General features: G+C 32.8%; 1 protein-coding gene across 9 annotated transcripts in view; it reads right to left on the bottom strand.

Annotated features, from left to right (window-relative positions):
• The window catches only part of Ercc8 (ERCC excision repair 8, CSA ubiquitin ligase complex subunit), a 49,539-nt gene that overhangs the window by 5,749 nt on the left and 20,242 nt on the right, over positions 1–23,548 (bottom strand). For 5 of the 9 annotated variants that reach the window (XM_005319593.5, XM_040272090.2, XM_040272091.2 and 2 more), the window contains 6 exons: positions 17,776–17,857; positions 15,795–15,863; positions 14,605–14,671; positions 12,966–13,066; positions 11,484–11,608; positions 5,129–5,326 (listed from right to left, as the gene is read on the bottom strand). In XM_005319593.5, the coding sequence (XP_005319650.1) occupies positions 5,129–5,326; positions 11,484–11,608; positions 12,966–13,066; positions 14,605–14,671; positions 15,795–15,863; positions 17,776–17,857 (642 nt within the window). The remainder of the gene's footprint in view (positions 1–5,128; positions 5,327–11,483; positions 11,609–12,965; positions 13,067–14,604; positions 14,672–15,794; positions 15,864–17,775; positions 17,858–23,548) is intronic. The other 4 variants (XM_078016174.1, XM_078016163.1, XM_078016178.1 and 1 more) reach the window with 1 other exon arrangement.

Genomic DNA, 23,548 nt, shown 5'->3' with positions numbered 1-23,548 from the left:
CTTATTAATGGGGTGAAAATTTTACAAGTACATTCAATGTCTTAGCAGTTTTATTAATCATAATATCCATATATTTCAAGTGTCATAACAGAGAAAGAAAAAAATAGAATAAAGGGCTTGTCTTTCTCTGTCAAAAGCAGGTGTTTTGTTGTTGTTCTTGTTCTGTTTGTTTTTTCCAGTACTGGGGAGTGAACCCAGGGCCTTGTATATGCTAGGCAAGTGTTCTATCACTTAATCAAATTCTCAATAATAACTGCACTTTAATAACGATTTCAATGAAGAAACCATAAGAATTTCTACTAAAATAGACCAAGAGTTTACAAAAAAGTTTTGTGTAGCTTCTTTCTGTCTGGTTGCCCGCTATTCAACACAACAGCTTAAAGACCCATACCTTGCCTGTTGAGATAATTACTTCATAAAAGGAAGCTTGGCTTAATGTATAGTCTATGTTAATGTCTTTATGGACAAGTTATTATCTCTTGTCGGAACAATGATCACTCCCTTCCCTAACAAAACTGAAGAAATGTTGCATTGGCTATTACTGAAAACATTCCAATGGGGTAGTGAAATAAATACTTTCTATACAGAGGATATAAACTGGTATAGTAATTGAGAGAATGGATTCTCAGTATATAGCCCAAGCTTTCGTGTGCATTTCTGAGGTTATGCCAGAGTCACAAATAAAATTTAAGGCTATCATCCAATTATGAAGTCAAACAACAAGTGCCGGCGAGGATGTGGGAAAAAGGGTACTCTTGTACATTGCTGGTGGGACTGCAAATTGGTGTGGCCAATTTGGAAAGCAGTATGGAGATTCCTGGGAAAGCTGGGAATGGAACCACCATTTGACCCTGCTATTGCCCTTCTCAGACTATTCCCTGAAGACCTTAAAAGAGCGTACTACAGGGATACTGCCACATCGATGTTCATAGTAGCACAATTCACAATAGCTAGACTGTGGAACCAACCTAGATGCCCTTCAATAGATGAATAGATAAAAAAAAATGTGGCATTTACACACAATGGAGTATTACGCAGCACTAAAAAATGACAAAATCATGGAATTTGCAGGGAAATGGATGGCACTAGAGCAGATTATGCTAAGTGAAGCTAGGCAATCCCTAAAAAACAAATGCCAAATGTCTTCTTTGATATAATGAGAGCAACTAAGAACAGAGCAGGGAGGAAGAGCAGGAGGAAAAGATTAACATTAAACGAGACATGAGGTGGGAGGGAAAGGGAGAAAAAAGGGAAATTGCATGGAAATGGAAGGAGACCCTCATTGTCATACAAAATTACATATAAGAGGTTGTGTGGGGAATGGGAAAAAAAAACAAGGAGAGAAATGAATTACAGTAGATGGGGTAGAGAGAGAAGATGGGAGGGGAGGAGAGGGGGGTAGTAGAGGATAGGAAAAGTAGCAGAATACAACAGTTACTAATATGGCATTATGTAAAAATGTGGATGTGTAATTGATGTGATTCTGTAATCTGTATTTGGTGTAAAAATGGGAGTTCATAACCCACTTGAATCTAATGTATGAAATATGATATGTCAAGAGCTTTGTAATGTTTTGAACAACCAATAAAAAAAAACTCAAAAAAATAATAAAAAAAATTTAAGGCTATCATCCAAATAAAACTTATAACAAAAATAGAAATATTTATGAAGGAATAGAAGAATGATTATTAGTAAATTAACATTGCGTTTATATGAGGAAATATTATTTGTTGTCAAAGAACATTTAATGACATTGGAAAATATTCATCAAGAGAAAAGAAAAGGATTTAAACCAAATACTCAAAAAGTAAAGGGGAAAAACCAGGATATAAAACAGTAGGTCAATAATAATAAAAATTACTGTGCAAAGGAGAATGGGCTTAAAAAATGGCTAAAAAGGCAACAAAATGTAGGTGGTTACAAAACTCTTAATGACTAAATGGCCTTTTTCTCCCCTCACAACTGTGTTTCTGTAGATCGGAATAAATAATCCTAATAATAGGCATTTTCCCTTGCTTTAGAATGTAATTATTTATTATTCCATATCTTAAAAACATTTGAAGCATCGTATAATTAGTATTGTTTAAGAGAAGATTTTGAGTAAAGAAAAAAATAATATGAAGTTTTTTAATGAGAAATGTAGACATATAAAATATCAAATCAGCTAAACAATATCAAATTTCCTAAATAAAATGGCAGACTGAGACATAAAAGAAATCCCACAAAGGACTTAAAATCAGCATACTACAGGGCTGGGGTTGTGGCTCAGTGGTAAAGTGCTTGCCTAGCATGTGTGAGGCACTGGGTTCGATCCTCAGCACCACATAAAAATAAATAAATAAAGGTACATTGTGTACATTTACAACTAAAATAAATAGATAAAAATCAGCATGCTATAGTGATGCAGCCACATCAATGTTTACAGTAGCTCAATTCACATTAGCTAAGCTATGGAACCAACCTATGTGCCTTCCAAATGTGGTTTATATATATTTTCAAAGTGAAATATTACTCAGAAGAATGAAATTATGGCAATTGCCAGTAAAGATGGATCTGGAGACTATGATGCTAAATGAAATAAGCCAAACCCAAAAAACCAAAGGCCAAACATTATCTCTGATACGTAGATGCTAACACACAATAAGGGGCAGGGGAAAATAGAAGTTCATTGGATCAGACAAAGGGGAATGAAGGAAAGAGAGGGAATGGGAAAGACAGAAGAATAAACTGGACACATTTTCCTATGTTCATATATGAATACATGACCAGTGTAATTCCACATCATGTACAACCACAGAATGAGAAGTTATATTCCATGCATGTATAGTATGTCAAAATACATTCAACTGTCATGTATAACTAAAAAGAATAAATAAAAAAAAAAGATCCCATATATGTTCAAAAAAAAAAAAAACCAGCTTGGAAAAGACAGCACTTATGAATGGTTAATAAAGAGCACTTGGATGTAGAGATCAGAATTGAGCCCTGAGGTTTTTAGGATAAACGTAAAGATTCATTTGGGAAATTTGATTTAAAAATATCAAAAATTATGTTACAAGTTCAGGACAAGTAATTTTTTCCCAAAACCATAAGAGAGTAAATTGTTAACATAAGTTTCTGTAGACTTTGAATAAATTTAGTATATATTTTCCGTGAAAAAGGACGTTTATATATAGTTACAATGTAACCCATAAAATCAGAAAATCAACATTGCTATTTTACTAGCATCTAATTCTTAAGTCCCATTTAAGTGTTACCATTTGTATTAAAAATGTCCTTTTTAGTAAAAGGATCCAGTTAAAAATCAAGTGCTGCACTTGGTCTCAAGTTTTCAATCTGGAACAGTTCTTTGATTTCTTTGGCTTTCCTGACCTAGACAATTTTGAAAACACAAACTAGTTACTTAGTAGAATGTCCTTCAAATTTGGATTGTGTTAATGTTTCCTCATGGTTAAAACTGAATGATGCAAGTTTGCCAGGAATTTCATAGATGTGATGACAAATAATTAGAATGTTAACTTTGATCATTTGATTAAGGAAAAATATTCCAGGCTTCTTCAAAATAAAATTACATTTTACCTTTGTACATAATATTTTGTAGGCTAGCACTTAGGCTATGTAAATATCCCTTTCCTTACCAAATTTTCAACCTAATCTACTTGTTGATATCAGCATAACTTCAGAGATTTCCATTTTTGCCAATAGGTTATAATCCATTGCTATAATTATTCATTTTAATGTTAAGTTTATCTTGTTAGATTTGTATGTTTATGGTAGAATTAATATAACTTTTTCCAGATAGTTTTACATATTTAATTTGGCAAAAGGAATTCTGCTGCTAAATGGATGCAAAAGTACTACCCTCTTTGTTTTTAAGATTTATAATTATTTTCATTTTCAGCAAAATAGTAGGTGATTTGGAATAAAAAGTGGGGAGCTTCCTGATATAGTGTTTTTTTATTTTTCTTTATTGTCAATGGATCTTTATTTTGCTTATTTATTTACTTAATATTTTATTTTTTAGTTGTAGTTGTACACAACACCTTTTATTCTATTTATTTTTATGTGGTGCTGAGGATCGAACCCAGGGCCTCGCACGTGCTAGGCAAGCACTCTACTCACTGTTCAGCCCCAACCCCAGCCCTACTTTGCTTATTTATATGTGGAGATGAGAATCAAACTCAGTGTCTCACACATATTAGGCAATCGCTCTACCACTGAGCTACAACTCCAGCTCTGGTGTAGTATACTAATTAAAATCTTTCTGAGTTCATAGCATACATAGAAATCATATTTGACAGGAGACAACTGGCCCAGTCTCTGGTTCTCTTAGTTATTCCAGGAACTGGGAAGAATCAATATTTTTTTTTAATTTTTAATATTTATTTTTTAATTTTCGGCAGACACAACATCTTTTGTTTGTATGTGGTGCTGAGGATCGAACCCGGGCTGCACGCATGCCAGGCGAGCGCGCTATCGCTTGAGCCACATCCCCAGCCCAAGAATCAATATTTTAGCATACTTTTAATTCATTCTAGATAAACCTATGATGAAGAAACAATTTGGTAGAATGTTATAATTTGTAGTCAAAATATCTTAACCAATGCAAAACATATGTTGCATTGGTTATACAAAAGAGAAAGATTAGGATATTAAACAAAATCCACAGGTATTTAAGAAATTATGTAAGCTACGCTAACTTAAAGGCAGGCTGTTATTAGCCATTGGTAGAAAATAAGGAAGAAATAAAATTTCAGACATACCCACACATACATAAACCAAGATACACTATAATTTGTTAAATACCTATACTTATTCATTTATTTTACACAAAAGATTGAAAGAAAATATTTTATTTCATCAGAGATTTTTAATAGCTAAATGGAGCCCATATGCAAAAGAAAGACAATTTGTCCCAATTAATTGCATAGTATTATATTGATTTATACATATATTTTACGTCACCTAAAAATCTAGGCTGCATTATTTTCTATTAAATAAATCTTAGCTCAAATGTGGATTATAAATACAAACCTTCAGAATGAAATCACAATGTAACTTTTATATGCTACTAATCTAGCAAGCTAGCCACTTGAACATCTTAAATTCCCTTAAGTATCATTCTTACCTGGAAATTAGATTGAAATACACAGCAGTCAACATTTTTATAATGTCCCTTAAGCATAGTTATCTGTTCTCCTGAGTAAACTGTATAAACAGCAATGGTGCTACCATATGGCACAAAAACAAATTCTGAACTGCAGCCGCAGGAGACAGTGAATTTCAATCCTTTTCTGCTATCGTTACAAACTTTTCCATAATTCACCTGCAGGATGGATTAAAATCATAAAGTTAATTATTTCTTAAATCTAAATTAATAAGGACAATGAAGACTGGGAGAAATACTTTCTCCAAATACTATGACATAACATTATAACACTGTATAGAAAGAGCTCTTAAATTTAAAAATGCTTAATATTCTAAGAGAAATGAGGGCCAATGACATGAATGTATATTTCACATGAGGAATATAAATAGTGAAAAAAATCCATAAGGGCAAATGTTCACATTTTAGTCTTGACAAAAATAAAAAGGCAAATTAAGGCAAACTTGAAGAATTACACTATTTGGCAATTTGTTTTTTCTTTTTGTGGTGCTGGGGACTGAACCCAGGACCTTGTGCATGCTAGGTAAGTTCTCTACCACTGAGCTACATCCTCAGACTCTGGTTTAGCAAAAATTTTAAGAAACAGACACACAATACTGGCACAAATGAGGTAAACATACTGATAACATTATAATTTGGTTTTCCTTTTAAAAAGTGAAGGGTTTATTATGCAACAAAATACAAAGATATTCTTTGTTTTTTGGGAGGGATGGGTTATATATAACCTTCTACTGTTTTCATTTTAAAAGAACTTAAATTGTGGTCAAACAAAAATAAAGAATTTGCTATCTCAATCATTTTAAGCATATAGTTAATGGCATTAAATATATTCACATTGTTGGGCAACCATCCCCAATGTCCATCTTTAAAACTTTTCCCATCTTGCAAAACTACCTATTAAACAACAAAGATATGTTTACTCCTTGACCTAGTAATCGCTCCTGGGAATTTATCTTAAGGAAATAATTAAAAAGCAAAAAATAATATGGCCAAGGGAATTGAATGCAGCATTATCTAGAATGGTGAAATAACTGAGAACGATGTATATTACTAATATAATATTAACTCTACAGCTTATGTAAATCATAATTATGAAAACTAAATCGGAAATAGGGGTAAAGATTAAATACATAAAACCACAGAACACAAATAGTATGTATAATTATAATTTCAGCTTTGTATAACCAATATGTATTTGCGATAAAAATTTAAATTCTGTTCTTGTACTCAAAAGGGGTAGTCTGCAAGCTCAGTGACACAAGAATCACCTGAGCAGTTAGGCTTACAGTCTTCCAGGCTCCATCCCAACCTTACTGAAGAAGAATTTTCATTTTAACAAATTCCCCAGGTGCCTGAGATGCCTTGGGCTAAAGAAGTCTGACAGGTTCACTTTCTGCTGATAATTAAAACCAATATCTAATCATTTGGGAATTATGAGTGTGCAGATCATCAAAATCTCCCTTCTTTTTCATGGGTAATAGGAAATTTAAATGGTAATTTACTCTTTTCTCTTTGGGTAGAAGTGTGTATGCGTGTGTGTTGTGCATGTGTGCGCATGTCTGTGTGAATATGTGTGTACATAAAAACAGAAATACTGAGGCTCAAATGGATACATGCTGATAAGCTGTGGATCTAACAGCTTATTGTCCCTTTAGAATAACATCTAACAGAAGTGAGCATATGCATTTAGATACCCCAAGGCAGCAGTTTTATAACTAGGTTAAACATTAAACTTATATTCAGCAGACTTGAGCTTTAAAGTCCATCATTTTTTTGATCCCTTATCAGTAATGATTTAGCCTTTGAGTTTTATTCTTCTAATTGGTCAAGTGGAAATAGCACAATTTACCACAGAGTTATTATGAAAGAGCAAGTGAAATAATGCATATGAGAGTACCTGAGGCATAAAAGTAGTCAGTAAGTGCCTGGACTTATTAACTCCTACACATATTTAAAAGTATAACATTCTCTCACTTGCATATTCACATTGTTGGGCAACCAAGTGCAAAAGTTTGTAGAATGATATGGAGACAAGATTTAAAAAACACTACTTCTCAACTAGTGAACACTGGACAAATTATCAACTGTTAGACTACAATGGCCTTATTTATTTATGAGAATACCTAGTTACAAAACCTATACTCTTTCAATTATACCACATTTCTTCCCAAATTTTAATTGAAACTTGTTGAATAAGTTATGAATATAGAACTAGCTTATTAAATTTTGTCTTTGTCTTTAGGCCTTCCTACTCCAACTTGTCCTTCACTTTAACATCACATTAATCCTTCTAAATCACTGCTGTGATCAAATCATCTGTGAACTCAAAAACTATCACTATCTTTTCAATGTCTATAGAATGAAGTTCAAATTACAGAGTAAGGAAGGGAGGGATTAACCATTTATTAAGTGTTTACTATGTGTAATATATCGGGCTAGGTAATTATCTAAGATCCTCAATAAATATAAATGCTAACCATAAAAGTAATGTGTGGTAAATGACATGTTATAATATGAAAGTATCAAAGAAGGCTACTTTGGGCTATGATGTCTTAAAGGTGATATTTAAAGCAGAATTGAAAAGATTTTGATAGATTTCGTAGATTTGGGATAGAAAATATAAATCCCTTTTGTTGCACCAAGAAAGAGATCCATCTATTTAATAAGGGAAAACCTAAAGCAATGTAGATTCTATCACAAGGCAGCTCATTTTATTGTCAAATAACTATCAGCATAATTAATAATAATCACAGATAGCATTTACTCAATGTCAATATCTGCTGTACTAGATAATGTGCTAAGTGTTTTACATGTATTATTTCACATAGTTTTCAAAACAATGCTACAAGATGGGTGGCATTATTATACAAAAAGAAAATTCTTAGAAAGGCTAAGTAATATGATCAAGATCTCTTGGCTAGAAAATGATAGAATCAGAAGCTCGATCTAGACTACACCAATCAAAAACAACTGTGCCCTGTGCATTATTTTTCTATGATTCCATGAAGTGATGATCATAGTACACTGTAATACAAGTGAGCATAAGGCAATTTTGGGGCATTAAGCTTGAATAGGAGAGTTAAAGAGATGAATCTCTTGGGCTGGGGATGTGACTTAAGTGGTAACAGGCTTGCCTAGCATGCGTGAGGCACTGGGTTCGATTCTCAGCACCACATAGAAACAAAATAAAAATATTGTGTTCACCTAAAACTAAAAAGTAAATATTAAAAAAAAAAAACAGATGAATCTTAAAAGCTGAGGAGCAGCTAGAACAGGAAGGAGAAGGGGTATTCTAAAGCAAAGGCAGCAGTCCCTACAGCAGAATGTAAGGGTGAAAGAGTATGGTATATTTAAAGTGATTCCGTATGGCTAAAGACCAGGAAAAATGAAAAAGTGAATCTATTGAGCTAGAAGGCACAGCTTATGAAGGCCTTGTACACAAAAAGTAAAGTCATTCAGTTTTAATAATCTGAAAACAGAGGTTTCAAAGACAGACTTCCACTGGGAGATGAATTTAGGAATAGTTAGAAGGACATTAGAGTAATTAGAAAGACTAGCCCAGTAGTAAGACTGGAAAGAGAGACAGATATGGAAAAAAAAAAAAAAAAAATATATATATATATATATATATATATATATATATATATAAAAGGAGGAGTAAAATTTGTGTTTGACTTAATAGCTGATCCACTGACAGGGAAGAATATTAGATGGGTTTCTAGTTTCCTGGTGTTATCAATCACAAGATGAATGATAATGCTAGTAACTAAAGCAAGAGAAATATCAGAAGGTCTACTTGGAATTTTTTCTCTTGTTTTGGCAAAAGCTGCTTCCCTGTGAACTTTCCCTGCAATACTTGTTCTAAACTCTATGGCAATGGTCTCCAGAGTGCAGTTCACAAATCTCAGGGAGTGTGCAATATGATCCATTAAGGTGTGAAAAATTTCTATTTCTACTTCACTTTTATCCAAAAAATAAGAAATTAAGTTTTATCAAGTTTAATATATAGACATACTAGCATTTTAATATAATTTATAATTATATATACATTCGAAGTGTGTATTTACACTTTCTCTAAACTAAAAAGGGTACTACTAAAAAGGCAAAAACACACAATAAAAATAGTTAATATGATATATGCCTTTATTTGGCAGGTAGATACTACTTTTTTTGCATACTTCTGTTTTCCCCTTATCATTGTTTTTTTAGGCTGATGATATTCTCAATTTACAAAATGAGGACACTAAAACTCTGTCAATAGTCTCAAACAAATTGTCTAACGTCCTCAATTACTAAGTAGTAGGACTAAAATTTGGTATTTGTTCTGATATGCCTTCAAAAACTTTAAGGCAGCATGTTTCCCCCTAGAGTTACTTTTTCTGAGATCAATGTTCCAAGTTTCTCTTAATGCCCTCTATAGGTGAGTTTTTGGGCCCTGATCATCTGCTTTGATCAAGTCCATTTAAAAATGTATTGCTTAGTCCAAATACACTATTCTAGATGTGTACTTATTGGCAAAACCCCTGCAGTATACAAATATCACCTTCAAGGAGAGAAAAATGGAATACATTTGCATTAACAATGTAAATACATTCAGTAACATTTATATTTATTCACATTAAACACTGACACACATGCCAGGATACTTTTCTAGAATTATCTTGTCACTACTTGAATCAAAAGCCTTTAGTGGCTTTCCATCTCACCCAGAGAAAAACCTATGCTCTTATACAGGACTCTAAGGCCTCAGGCATCCTGTTCTTTTTTGTTCCTTTTTTTCCTGTTATTCTTCCTCCATTGCAACAAAAGAGCATCTTTGCTATTCCCTGAGCTTCTCATGCATGATTTCACCTCAGACTTTGTTACTTTCCTTGTTCCTCTGCCTAGAATGCCCTCTATCCCATGTAACTGATGGGTTATTTTCTCTAGGTCAAATGTCACCTTCTCAGTGAGACCTATCCTGGTTGTCCTATGAAATATAGCAACTTCAACTTCCCAATATTTCCTGTGCTCCTTTCCTTATTTTGCTTTTCTTTACAGTGCTCACACTATTTAAATAGTTTATCCATCTCTCCCATCTACTAATTGATTGATATCTTTCATCTTCTCTCTGAGAATAGGCCTTTTCTGTTTTATCCACTACTATATAATACTGCCTGGCAAATAAGTTTTTTTTTTTTCTACTTATAAATGGAAGATTCTAACTTTTTTTTTCCTACTTACAAATCACAAGGCTTGGGTTTCTATGAAAAGAATCATAAAGTGGAGAGAGGAGTTGGGGGTGGCACTCAGAGATAAGAGCACATGCCCTTCATACATAAGGCCCCGAGTTTCATTCCCAGCATGGGGGATAAAAAGACTAGCAAATCCTGAAATATTCTAGACACACTTTTGATCTTTTAGTAGTTTTAGTATTAATAATCAAAGTGACACCTAGAGTATTTTAAAGAGAATTATTAGCTAGAAAGAATGAGTAAAGAAAGGACTATGAATAATACCTACACACATGCATTAAGGAGTCTAGATATAATAGGGATTATGTTAAGTGTAGAATTTAGAGTCAAACTGTTCCTTTCTAGGTATGCAAACCTAGGCAACCTGATGCATATAACCATTATATGCATCATTTTCCTCAAGTGTAAACGAGTATTGTAACAGTTCCTATCATTACAATATTGATACAATGTTAAATATATATTCCTGCATATGTATTAAATGCTAATTATTATCAGCACTGTAAATCTGGCATATAAACTCAATGAAAGTATAAACTTTTCATAGTTTATTCTGAAAGGTATTAAATCATCCGCTTATCTGATAAAGATTATAACATAAAAACAAGTACTACAAATTAACTGCTACATGAGAATCTAGGACTTACAAAACACATTTATTCCACTATTTTCTAGTATTAACTAAAGTACTATATATTCTGGTATAATACTCACTTTGAGTTTTATTTACAAGTCATTTATAGTATAAAACAGAAATATTTAACTTCATACCTTTTACTTTTACCAATAATTCTCAATCTTTTATTCTCCAACATACATGAGCAATACAGCACACTCCCATTAGGAGCAGTGTCACAGCAGAACAATAATTCTCTAAGTAGGGGGAGAATAGCAACGGTTCGGTAAAGGTGGGTTTTCAGGATTTGAAAATTACGAGTTTGCATAGTGGGAAAATATATTTGTCTAAAAAACAGCTATTTTTCAAACTCAAGAAATGGAGGTAAATCTATAGAAAAATATAAAGTATATCTCACAGATCCATTTTTAATTTATATCCAAAAAGATATATAAAAATCTCTTACTAGTGTGTTTTCTCCATTGGAACTATTCCAGAGCCTCATTCGATTATCTGTACCAACAGTGAGGAGGTGAAGCCCATCACTTGTAAAACATAAGCCATTAACTTTCCCATTATGAGCAGTGTTTGCTGCAATAAAAAATACAGTTCGGTTCTTTTCCTGTATTTGGCATATATTTAATGTGAAAGATAAAATTATTTAAACATATTAAGGAACACTACCTGAGTTACTTAAACTGTATATAAATTGATTACATTTAAAATTAACTAACCCTTCAGATTATTTGAATATGATAGGCCATATGAATCAGAATGATAAAAATACAGGGAAATCAAAGATCTTGCCAAATATAATTATTTTCAGCAAGTAAACTATGCTATCAAATTCAACTAAATGCATAGCTTAACACTAAAATTTTAATCACCTTTCATCCCTCTTACATATTATTTTCATTTCTAATCAAAAAATCATTCATAGACTCTTAAAAATCATTAAAAAGAAAAGTTTAATGGAAACAGCTGGGCATGGTGGCACCCACCTTTAATCCAGCTTGGAAGCTGAGGCAAGAGGACTGCAAGTTCAAAGCCAGCCTCAGAAACTTAGCAAGGGCCTAAAAGAGATCCTGTCTCAAAATAAAAAATAAAAATAAAAGGAACTTGGATGTGATTCAGTAGTTAAGAGCTGCCTCAGGGCTCAATCCTGCTACAAAAAATAAGAATAAAAAAGTTCAATAGAAAGAATAACTGATCATTTCAAATCAAAATTTATTACCACTTTCAAAATTAGTTTGAGAAAGCACAATTCCTAATAGTCTGTTACCACAATGTTTCATGTACTTCATCCTAATATACTTCCAGTCCAGAATTAATTCTGAGTGAAAGTTTTTATATAGAGTTAAATTCTAATATAAAAATACAGTTGAGGGCTAAGCCTGTAGCTCAGAGGCAGAGCCCTTGTCTAGCATGTGTGAAGTACTGGGTTTGAGCCTTAGCACCACATAAAAATAAATAAAAGCATTCTGTTCAACTACAACTAAAAAAAAAAATTAAAAGAAAAAATATAGCTGAGATACATTGTCACAGGGATTGCAGCTGACTCACATTTAATACAACTTGCTGTTTTTATATTGACACAATGGCACAAATACTACTGATTCTGTAATTAATTGTAGTTTCCTACTTGCCATTTAATTTGTATAGCTAGTCTCATTGGGGGTAAAAATCAGTAAAGCAAGTTAACCTAGAAAAGCTTCTGTTTAAAAGTTTAGAGGCAAGAGAAAATGCCATAATTATTTTATTTTTGAGAAAGACAATGGACAACCATAATTTAGTTTAAGTAATTTAAAACATGATTCATGGTAAATATCTTCCAAAAAAATCATAAAGTTTATGATATATAACATATATTTATTATTTGGCTTCAATTTAAAACCTTAGTATAAAAATTACTATTATATTATTTCTATATTATTATAATCTTAATTACCTGATTCAGCAGCTTGTGACTTTTTCCCATTATGCTGATCAAGATTAATCAAACATCCTGAAGCTCTCCTCACATCCCATAGTTTTACTCTACTGTCAGCACTGGAAAGAAATAAACGTTACTGAATACACGCAGCTAGAATAGTAATTGTACACCTCATGCACATTTCTAGCACTGACACATAGTTTTCATTATATTAACATGAATGTATTTGTACAATTGGATTGTTATTCTTTTGCCTTTTTAGCAAATAATCAATATACAACTGTAGCATGAAGATGATAAATACAGCAAAAGAAAGGACAAAAATTGTGCTTTTATGCTGTTTTTAACTATAGGAGCATCTTCCCTACAAGGTCCTTGCAAGTTTGTTACTCCATCTTTTCTATTATTGTTATTCAAATACTACCTAGACAATAAAACAGTTAACTAATTTCACTTTCAGAATCTATGTGGCATAAATTAGGTGATTTCCTTTTTATATAAAACTTGAGAATAAGGTGAATAATGAGAACAATGTATTTTCATTTTTTTTAGTTATATATAACACTAGGATTCATTTTGACAAAATTATAAAAGCATGGAATATAATTTGTTCTAATTCAGTCCCCAGTACTGCCCTTTCTCTTCCCTCCCCCGCCTTCCCTTCCCTTTACCCTACTGATCTTTCTGCTATTCCTTCCTTCCGCCCTTCCTCTCTCTCTTCCTTTCAAAATATCCCTTCTATCCAGAAAGGGGCACACCTAGAGGCTGGAACAGGAGGACTGTGAGTTCAAAGCCATCTTCAGCAAAGACTAGGCGCTAAGCAATTCAGTGAGACCCTGTTATATAAAATACAAAATAGGGATGGGGTTGTGGCTCAGTGGACAGAGTGCCCCTGAGTTCAATCCCTAGTATGTGCCCTCCCTCCCTGCCCAAATCCCTTCATTTCTATTTCTACCTATTTCTCTCTGCTGGTACTTTCTTCCCATAATATTAAATATTCAATATTCTTCCCTTCAACAAACAACCCACTAAATCTTTTGACCCTTTCACAGTCAAAAGTTTCTGCTTTCCTTTCCTATATTATACCTACCAAAGATGTACCTGTACTAAAGCATCTTTCCAAATGTCCTATGATCACTTATTTTCCCCTCGTTAGATTCTTAGCTCCAGAAAGTCTTAGTTACCTCTGTGGCACTAGAACTATGTTTGGCACATGGTAGGTAGCCATCAAATGCTGGTAAGTTGAATCAATGAATAAATAGGTGTTTTGTATTAGAGTTGAAATAATTCTAGGTTAAAGAAGATGAATAAAAATGCCACTATTAAATTAATATAGTATTGTACTTTTGTGTGCAAAAATGATACCACACAACTATTTCATTAGTAGTGCTAGTTGATTTAGATTTCTTATTGTTTGTGTTTTCTCTATTCTAAAAGACAAATACCCTCAAGATGGTTAGTTAGGATTAGGATTATGATGCAAAAATTTCTTTACTGATATGAATTAAAAATCTGAAAAAAGTATTTCATTTTTAAGGGCTAATTAATGAGTACATATGCTAAATAAAATGTGTATCCTACATAAATATATTTTTAAAAATGCTTATTATTAATTACTAACATAAACACCAAAATCAAATAAGTTGCATTTTACCTTGCAGTAGCCAAGATATACTCATAACGTGGTGACCAGGAAACTGCCAAGATTTCCTGTCTGTGACCTGCAAACATAACTATATGAAAAGTCTTATACAATATTCAAAAATCAGAAGATAAAGTGTCAATAAGTGCCTGATTCTGAAGAAAGTAATCATAAATATTAGGAGTGAATGGAAACTCTTATTAGTTTTCACATTTATAATAATCTATGTTTAAATGCTACATATTATTTAATATAAAAGGACTGGTTTTGCTTTGGAAAGAACAAAGCAAGTGAATCTTTTATAAAAAAAATACAGTTGTTAGCCTATTTCAGTCAATTCATACAACTCAAGCTTAATTACTTAGTTCTATGATAAAAAGCCACACAATAAAACATAAGACAAACATTTCAAAGGAATATAAATATTTCCTAATTGCTCATAAAGTTGTAACAAAAAAAAATGTGATTATAAGCAAGCAAGTGTATAAATTTTTTTTCCAGAAAGCACAATTTTTTTCTAGGTTCACAGGGCGATTTCAACATTTTTAGCTCGCTATTATCACCTAAATGAATTATTCAAATCTGACATATTCATCTGCCAAGCTTATCTCAATAGAAATTCATAATAACATAAAAAATGCTAAACATCCCACCAAATTTTCTTGATATATTTAGTATCCTTTCCTCAGAGATGAATAAAAATGTACATTTATGGATTATATTTCATGTTTTCATTGTTTAGAATTCAAATCTAATAGTGATGAAAAAGTAGCAAAAAATTTCAATCAATATACTTTTTTCAAAGAAGTTTAATTTTTTCTAAAATATTTTTGAAGAAAAAATACACTTAATTAAGAACAATGTTTACTCATTAGATGAAACAATATTAGGCAATGCTAATGACACAAATTATTGACATAAGTTTCATCAGCAGTTTATTGTTTTAAATGTAGAAGTAACATAAGGTTTTGAGTTAGACCTATTTTCCCTATCCTTTGAGCTTCCCCTATGGCCACTTGTCAATAGTTCAGTTTTATAAGAACAATGCACAGAAGGATCCTTATTTCACTGTTGACTTTTAACAACTAGTACAAAATACATCATTCATGTCACTTACAAAGAATACATTGTTAGTAATGTTTCTTTTTACTGAATGGCTTACTCAAAGTAATAGTTGTTTCAAATTAAGAAAAAAAAAATACCCTGTAGAATATGAGAACAGGATCCAGACTTTAAGTCACAAAGTTTTACTTTGGGTCCTCTAGTACCAACTGTAAAAACAAACAAAAAAATGGTTTAATATAATGCTATTATAAATCATCATCAAAAGGAAACAACACATTAACAGCAATCATGACATTTTCACTGTATTCATGCATAGATATAAAAATGTATGCCAAATATACATTTCAAATCATCCCGAATGCTTGTAATTAGAAAAAATATTTTATAGTTATACTTTAGTAGAAAGAGAACTCTATTAGTGCATCATTTTAAAGTTTAAACTAACTACAGATTTGCAGGAAGCTGCAAAACTATTATAAAAGGTCTGTGTACCCTTTACCCAGATTCCTCAAATCACTTAGTTGACTAAAGTACAATGTCAAAATCAGAAAATTTATCTGGAAATTTAAATGTGTGTGTATAATTCTACCCCCCATATTTCCTACATCAGATCATTTATTTTAATAGCTTACTTTTTCCAAGTTAACGATATACTTAGAATTGTAACAGATTCACAGAAAATGTGGACAGAGACTGAACCTCAAAGACAAATGAGTGCCTAGCTCTTCTTTATAGATGAAGCATCTGAATGTCTAGAGGCGAAGAGACTTCTGTAGTTCCATAGAAATAACTGAATCATAGTAAACAGATATCCAATACTAGGAAACCTGTTTTTCTTTTATACATATGAAAACGTATAGCACGTGCTTTCATATAAATGGATTTAAAATTTTAATTTACTTGTTTTTAAATGTCAAATTGAAAAAGATGTCAAACTTTGTTCATGTAAAATTTTTGAGTTGGGCAGGGTGGCACATGCCTATAATCCCTGCAAGTTGGGAGGGTGAGACAGGAAGATCTCAAGTTTGAAACTAGCCTTAGCAACCCAGTGGGGCCCTTAGCAATTTAGTGAGACCCTGTCTCAAAACTGAAAAAAAAAAAAAAAAAAAAATTAGAAATGGCTGAAGATGTGGCTTAGTAGTAAAACACCCCGGGGCCCAATCTCCAGTATCAAAAAAATTAGGAAAAAAAAAATCTTTGGGCTGGGGCTCTAGCTCAGTGGTAGAGCATTTGCCTTGCACATATGAGGCACTGGGTTCAATCAATCCTTAGCACCATAAAAAAATAAATAAATAAAGGCATTATGTTCATATACAACTAAAAAAATAATTTGAGACTTTAATGACTTAAAAGCAACTTTTTTTAATATTTATTTTTTAGTTATAGGTGGACACAATATCTTTATTTTATTTTTATGTGGTACTGAGGATCAAACCCAGTGCCTCACGCATGCTAGGCAAGCACTCAGGTCTGAGCCACAACTGTAGCATCTTTTAGGGAACAAAAAAATATGACTTTTTTTTTTTTTTTTGGTAGTACTGGGGATAGAACCTAGGAACATTCTAGCACTGAGCTGCAACCCCAGACCTTTTTATTTTGAGACAGGGTCTTCCTAAGCTGCCAAGGTTGGCCTTGAATTTGTGATCCTCCTGCCTTAGCCTCCCTAGTTCTTGGGATTACAGTCATACAACACTATGCCCATTCAGAAATAGGCTTTCTTAATCTTTGCATCTGGCCCTTAGCAAGTGCTTGACTTCATATTACCTACTGAACCGAACATAAATAGTAACATATTTAAAAACAAACAAACAAACAAAAAAACTGTGTGACTGGGAATTGTGACACATGCCTATGTTTTCAGCAACTCAGGAAGCAGAGGTAGACTGGCAAGTTTTAGGCCAGCCTCTGCAATTTAGGGAGGCCCTGTCTCAAAATATAAAACTAAAAAGGGCTGGGGATGTACCTCAGTAGTATTATACCCCTAGTTCAATCCCCAATAGTGCAATGGGGAAAAAAAAAGAACTGTCATCATCTGGGTTAAAATGTCTATCACAGCTAAGTAGATAAAAAAGGGAGAAAACTAAGTATGTTAAAAGACAAAAGAACATACATACAAACCTGCTACCAAACAGTGCTTGGTCGCAACTGGAGACATATGATGACTATAAACTGTTTCTTCAAAATTAAATACATCTGCAGTCTGATAAAAAAAAAAAAAGGACATTTAAAAAGTGTAAGTTGTAATGATAAAATCTAAGGAACAAGGATGGGGTTGTAGCTCAGTGGTGGAGTACTTGTCTTGCATTTATGAGGCATTGGGTTCAATCCTCAGCACCATATACAAATAAATTTAAAAAAAGGCTTTGTGTTCATTTAAAACTAAAAAAACAATTTTTCAAAAATCAAATAAACAAATTTTCTTTTTTCCACATTTTAGCAATTTTTAAATTGACTATTAGCAATTTATTTAGCTTAAACATACAATAAATCCTAGAAATTAAAAAAAGACAGCTACCTGGCTCACCATCTTCCTCTCTACTCACTCTAAGGACTTTCGGTATCCACATGGATGACCTCGCCAGCCATCTGCCTTTCAGTACCCTATGGCCTTAGCCACCTCAGGACATGCTGTTCTATAATTTCTCCTCCTCTGAAATCATTTATTTCAGTTATCCATGACAATAATCACTTTGAATTTTTTCCTTAACTCTTACATTTTAATTAACACTAGGACTCTTATCAGCAGCTCATCCTGTCCCCTTGTTTTCCTTTCCAGCTTGGATTCCAAAGTGTAACACGTCACCCTACCAGTATCTTCCATTCTTTGCTGTTAGCTTTCCATTTGTCAAGATGCCTCTGAATAATTCCAAATGTCAACCTTTTCTGAACCTACATCCAAGGTAATCCTACAAAGGGATTGACAAATGTTTTCTGTAAAGGATAAGACAGTAAAAATTTTAGGCTTTGAGGACCACATAGTTATCTGGGCCATAGTTATGGTAAAGCATCTACAGACAACTAATGGGAATGTTTGTGTTCCAGTAATATTTTATTTATAAAAAGAGGCCACTAGTAAGACTTGCTACAGTCACAGACTTGGCCAATCCCTGTTCTACCTTGGTAAGATGAAGAATATCTTATAGTTAGCAAACTGGTTATCACTATATAAGACCATTCATTTCAACAGGACTTTCAATCATGACTGTAAGTTCTACTAGTCACTATTTCAGTAGTATTCGCCATAATATTCTGCAACTATTTGAAACTTGATTCACTCCCCACTCATTCACTGCAGGTGATCTGATTTTTCAATTCAAATAGAAAATAGGAGCCACTCAATCAGAATTCCTTTAATGGCTTACCAACAAAACTACAAAACAATAACCCTGCTTCTACTTACCCTTTTTCCTTTTCACTCTTGTTATGCAAAAATGATTCCTCTCCATTCCAAAAGTTAATTTCCCTACTTCTGTTCAGACCCTCTTCAGCAGACAGAAATCTCACTCTACAGATTACCTCCCAGGTAGCTATGAATTCTCTCCTTACTGGCTCACTCCAAATAGCACTGAAAGTTCAAATCCCAAATACCTTTCACCTTACATTCCCCTTAGTCTTCTTTCCTCCTCTGCAACATCTAAACTTTGGCTATCTTTAATTTCTTACCTTTTATGTACTTCTCAATTCACTGAAATCTTATTTTCAATAGTAGAAGTTTCATTACTGTATTCACACTACTCTTCCAATATCATGGGTTATACGTAGACACAATATCTTTATTTTATTTTACCTAATTTGTCTGCAACAAATTTGAATTTGTTGACTGACTACTCCACAGTCTTTAAAACAATCTCTTGGGCTAGGGTTGTGATTCAGTGGTATAGCGCTCTCCTAGCATATGTGAGCCACTGGGTTCTATCCTCAGCACCACGTAAAATAAAAGAAGTATATATGTATATATAAATCTCTTTCACTGGTGTCATATGCTTATAAGCTGTTAATTTTACTCTTTGGCTATTCCTTTCATTGCTTTTGCAGGCTTTTTTGTTCCTTTTTTTGTCCTATTAATTCTGAGTTCTGGTCGTGAGCTCTTCCAACTTCATTTCTTTAAAAGAAAGCCTTATTTCTGCATTTTCATATAAACATTAGAATTAGCTACTCAATTTCCAAGATTTTGATTGGAATGAGTGATTCTAAAGATCACTTTGGGTAGAACTGGTATCTTCACAATTATTAACTTTCTAATTCTTGAATGTAGCATAGTTTACCATTTATTTGGGTCTTAATGTCTCTCAATAATATTTTATAACTTTCTGTGTAGAGTTGAAGTGGTCTTGTAAATTTCTATTCAATCTACTAGTAGATATATAATGATTTTTTATGTAATTGTGAATGGTATTAGTTTTGTATAATTGTTTGTGCCTGGAATTCAGAAACAATTGATCTTATATCCAACAACTCAGCTAAATTTATCCATACAAATTCTAATAGTTTGGCTATAGATTCTTTTGCATTTTTTATGTTCATAATCATATTTTCTTTGAATGACAGTTTCAATGTCTCCTTATCGATTCTTTTGCCTTTTATTTCCTTTATTTGCCTTATTTAACTGGCTAAGACTTCCAGTACAATGCTGAACAGAGATAATAACATGATAATTCAATAGGAAAGTTTTCAAATTTTTAGCACAAAAAAAAATTTGCTTACATTGTTAAAAAGTTTCTCTCTCTTTTTAAAATCAAATTAAAAGATGTCCCTTTTCCTCATTCATTAAGACTTTAAAATATTTGGATGTTTTTAGATGATCATGTAATTTTTTACCTTCATTCTAATAACATGGTAAATTACATTAATTAGTTTTTGGATGCTAAAACAACTTTGTTTCTTAAAATAAATACCATTCAATTGTGATATATTATTCATTTTGTATGTTGCTAGAGTATATTTACTAACAGTCTGTTTAGGATTTTTGTGTGTGTATTTATAAGCCATATCAGTCAATTTCCCATATGATATCCACTGAAGTTTTGAAATCAAGGATGTGCTCACTTCATAAAATGAGTTTGCAAATAAATGTTCTGTCCCCCCACCCCCCTCCTTTATCATCTTGAGGTTGTTTTCTTTTTCCCCTTCAAGCTTCAGTATAGGACTGGTATTACTTATTTTTAAAATGCTTACAATAATTTATTGATAAAGGTATCATGGCTTGGAGATGTCAGTCTGTCTCTATTGTCTGATTTTTGGTAGTTTCTGATTGGGTGCCAAAAATTATGTGTGAAAAATGAAAGACTCTATATAATGCTAACATCTTTAGAGAAGGTTCAATCTACCTTTGGTAGGAGGAGAGGTACAGATTATCTCAATTCAATCAGGGAACTGAGTTAATTTATCAACCTGATTTGCCATCTGTGTAAATTTTTAATTTTCTACTGTTGAGGTAAGGAATCACCATAATCTCAGTTGCTTGCACAAACACAAAATTTATTATCTGCTTACAGGCTAGAAGTATCATATGGGTCCCACTGGACTATAATCAAGGTGCTGGCAATGCTGCCTTCCTTTATGGAAACTCCAAGAGAGAACCCCTTTTCAACTTTGGCTTATGGTTCCATCATCTATCTTCAAAGTCAGCAATTTTATATTTCTCATACTATTCCATACTCTAATGCTCTTCCACTGCCTCCCTATTCTACTTTTTAAAATCCTTGTAATTATAGTGGACCCATCAGGATAATCCAGAAAAATCTCCATATCTTATGGTCAGGTGATTAGCAAACTTAATTTCCCTAACATATTTAATAGGGTCTGCAGATTATGCCATAGAATCTTGGGAGGAAGGAGTTTTATTCTGCCTACCACAGGCACCATTTATCTTCTATTTGTACCCATTCTCAGGGTACATCCCTCCAGTTGCCCTAAGAGCCTGGGTTTCTATAGAACTCCTCATACTTCCCTCAGTACCATGTGTGTGGGGGAAATTGCTATTTTTAGCTTTATTTCTTTGTGGTTTTCTGTAGCATGATAGGCAATGATTCAAGGGGAAAAACCAGTGTCCAATATTAGGCTGACTTCTCTGTATCTCTCTTATTTATGTGATACAGACCTCTCAACATCTGGTTGACTGCTCTCTGCTCCAATTTCTGGCTCTCCAGTCTTATGAAATTGATTGAAGTTCCACTGGCTTCTCTGTCCCTTAAAAGCTATCAAATGTCTACCTTCTCAGTGTCTTGCCCCACATTAAGAAATGGTAAATGGCAAAAATAAAACCCAGCAGAAAGATGAATTCACTTCTATTAAGCTTTCTTTTTCTTTAGGATCTATTGTCTAGGTCCTAGATTTCTTAGCAGGGCTTTTCTAAAGCCCTCTCATAAATCTAGTTTTTCCTCAATGGAGGTGCTGTTTTGGCTATAACATACTCCATTTTAGTCAGAAGGGGAAGTTCATGGCATTTATGTAATCCTTAAAATATATTCTCATTTTCAATTCTATGTATTTTTTATAAAAATGAATCCAGTCTTGCATGGTAGCACATGTCTCTAATCCCAGCAACAGAAGGATTGCTAATTCAAAGCCAGTCTCGGCAACTCAGTGAGGCCCTAAGCAACTTAGCGAGATCCTGTCTTAAAATTTAAAAAATAAAATAAAAAGGGCTGGGGATGTGGCTCAGTGGATAAGCACCCAATTGGTTCAACCCTAGGTACCTAAATAAATAAATCCAAAATGATCAATGGTGTATTCTCTTCTAATATTACAGATTCAAAAAAGAAAACAACTATTTAGTTTGAGTAATTACAAGTATTTCAGTCTGTATTCATTTATAAAACAATATTTGTTATTCAGATTAGAATAATGTTTATACTTCACAGTTTATTAGTTATTGATATGGGGTTGGTTACTTAGTTCATTGGTTATCCTTAAATTATTTATTCAATAGTTACACACAGCATTGGAATTAGTAGTATATAAAACAATCCTTTCTTTGTGGAAGTAATAATCTAGAAAAACACAAGAGTATGAAAATGATACAAAATAGTACAATAATATTTGAAATAAGAATACAGAAAACAGTGCTATAAAGTTAAAATAGAAGATAATTAATATGGATTCCAGAAGCTGAAATCATTGACTACATGATAGAACTAGAGGAACCTTGGACATCATATAGATTGATGTTATAGCGCTTAATTTTTTAGTGGAAAAGACCTTTGTTAATTAATTAAATGACTTTACTTAGAGTAACATATCTAATAAGTAGCAGAAGAGGACTAGAACTCTGGCATCCTGAGTCCTGGTTCACCATAACTGTAATAAGAAATGTGACATTAAGAAAAAAGCTGCATAGAGAAGAAACTAAGAGTGGGAATATTACATAATCTAGATATGATTGGTGGACAGAGGCGGTCAATTTAGCTGTAGCAAACTATTTATTTTGAAGAACGGTAGAAGTTAGAGTTGATGGAACAAGGGATGAAGTTATGGGTAACAGAATACCAGGCTGAGTTTAGACAATGGCAACCAGGAGAGGGCTTGCGCAGGGACATGATGAAACTGCTTTGTAATAAATTACTTCTGAGGTAGAACTTACTGCTTTAATGAAGGAAGAAAAGTAAGGCAAAGAAACCAATAAGGAGTTTTTAGTAGTATAGATGTACAGTGAAGTATGAGAGAGTTTGAGGGAAGACTTGTCAAGATTTTATGATTAAATGGATGTGAGAGATAATGTTCAGTTTGGAACATGTTAAGTTTGAGGGGATGACACTATTTAAGTAAAGAAAGTTCTATAGACAGGTAGAGAAATAAGGGTCTAGAACTCAGTGAAGATTAGCACTAGAAATTTAAATTTGCTTACCACTGAAATGATTATCACTATCTACCTTTACTAAGCTATAATATA

Source organism: Ictidomys tridecemlineatus, chromosome 1 (genome assembly GCF_052094955.1).
Source record: "Ictidomys tridecemlineatus isolate mIctTri1 chromosome 1, mIctTri1.hap1, whole genome shotgun sequence".
Lineage (NCBI taxonomy): Eukaryota > Metazoa > Chordata > Mammalia > Rodentia > Sciuridae > Ictidomys > Ictidomys tridecemlineatus.
This window is presented reverse-complemented; position numbering and strand designations above follow the sequence as displayed.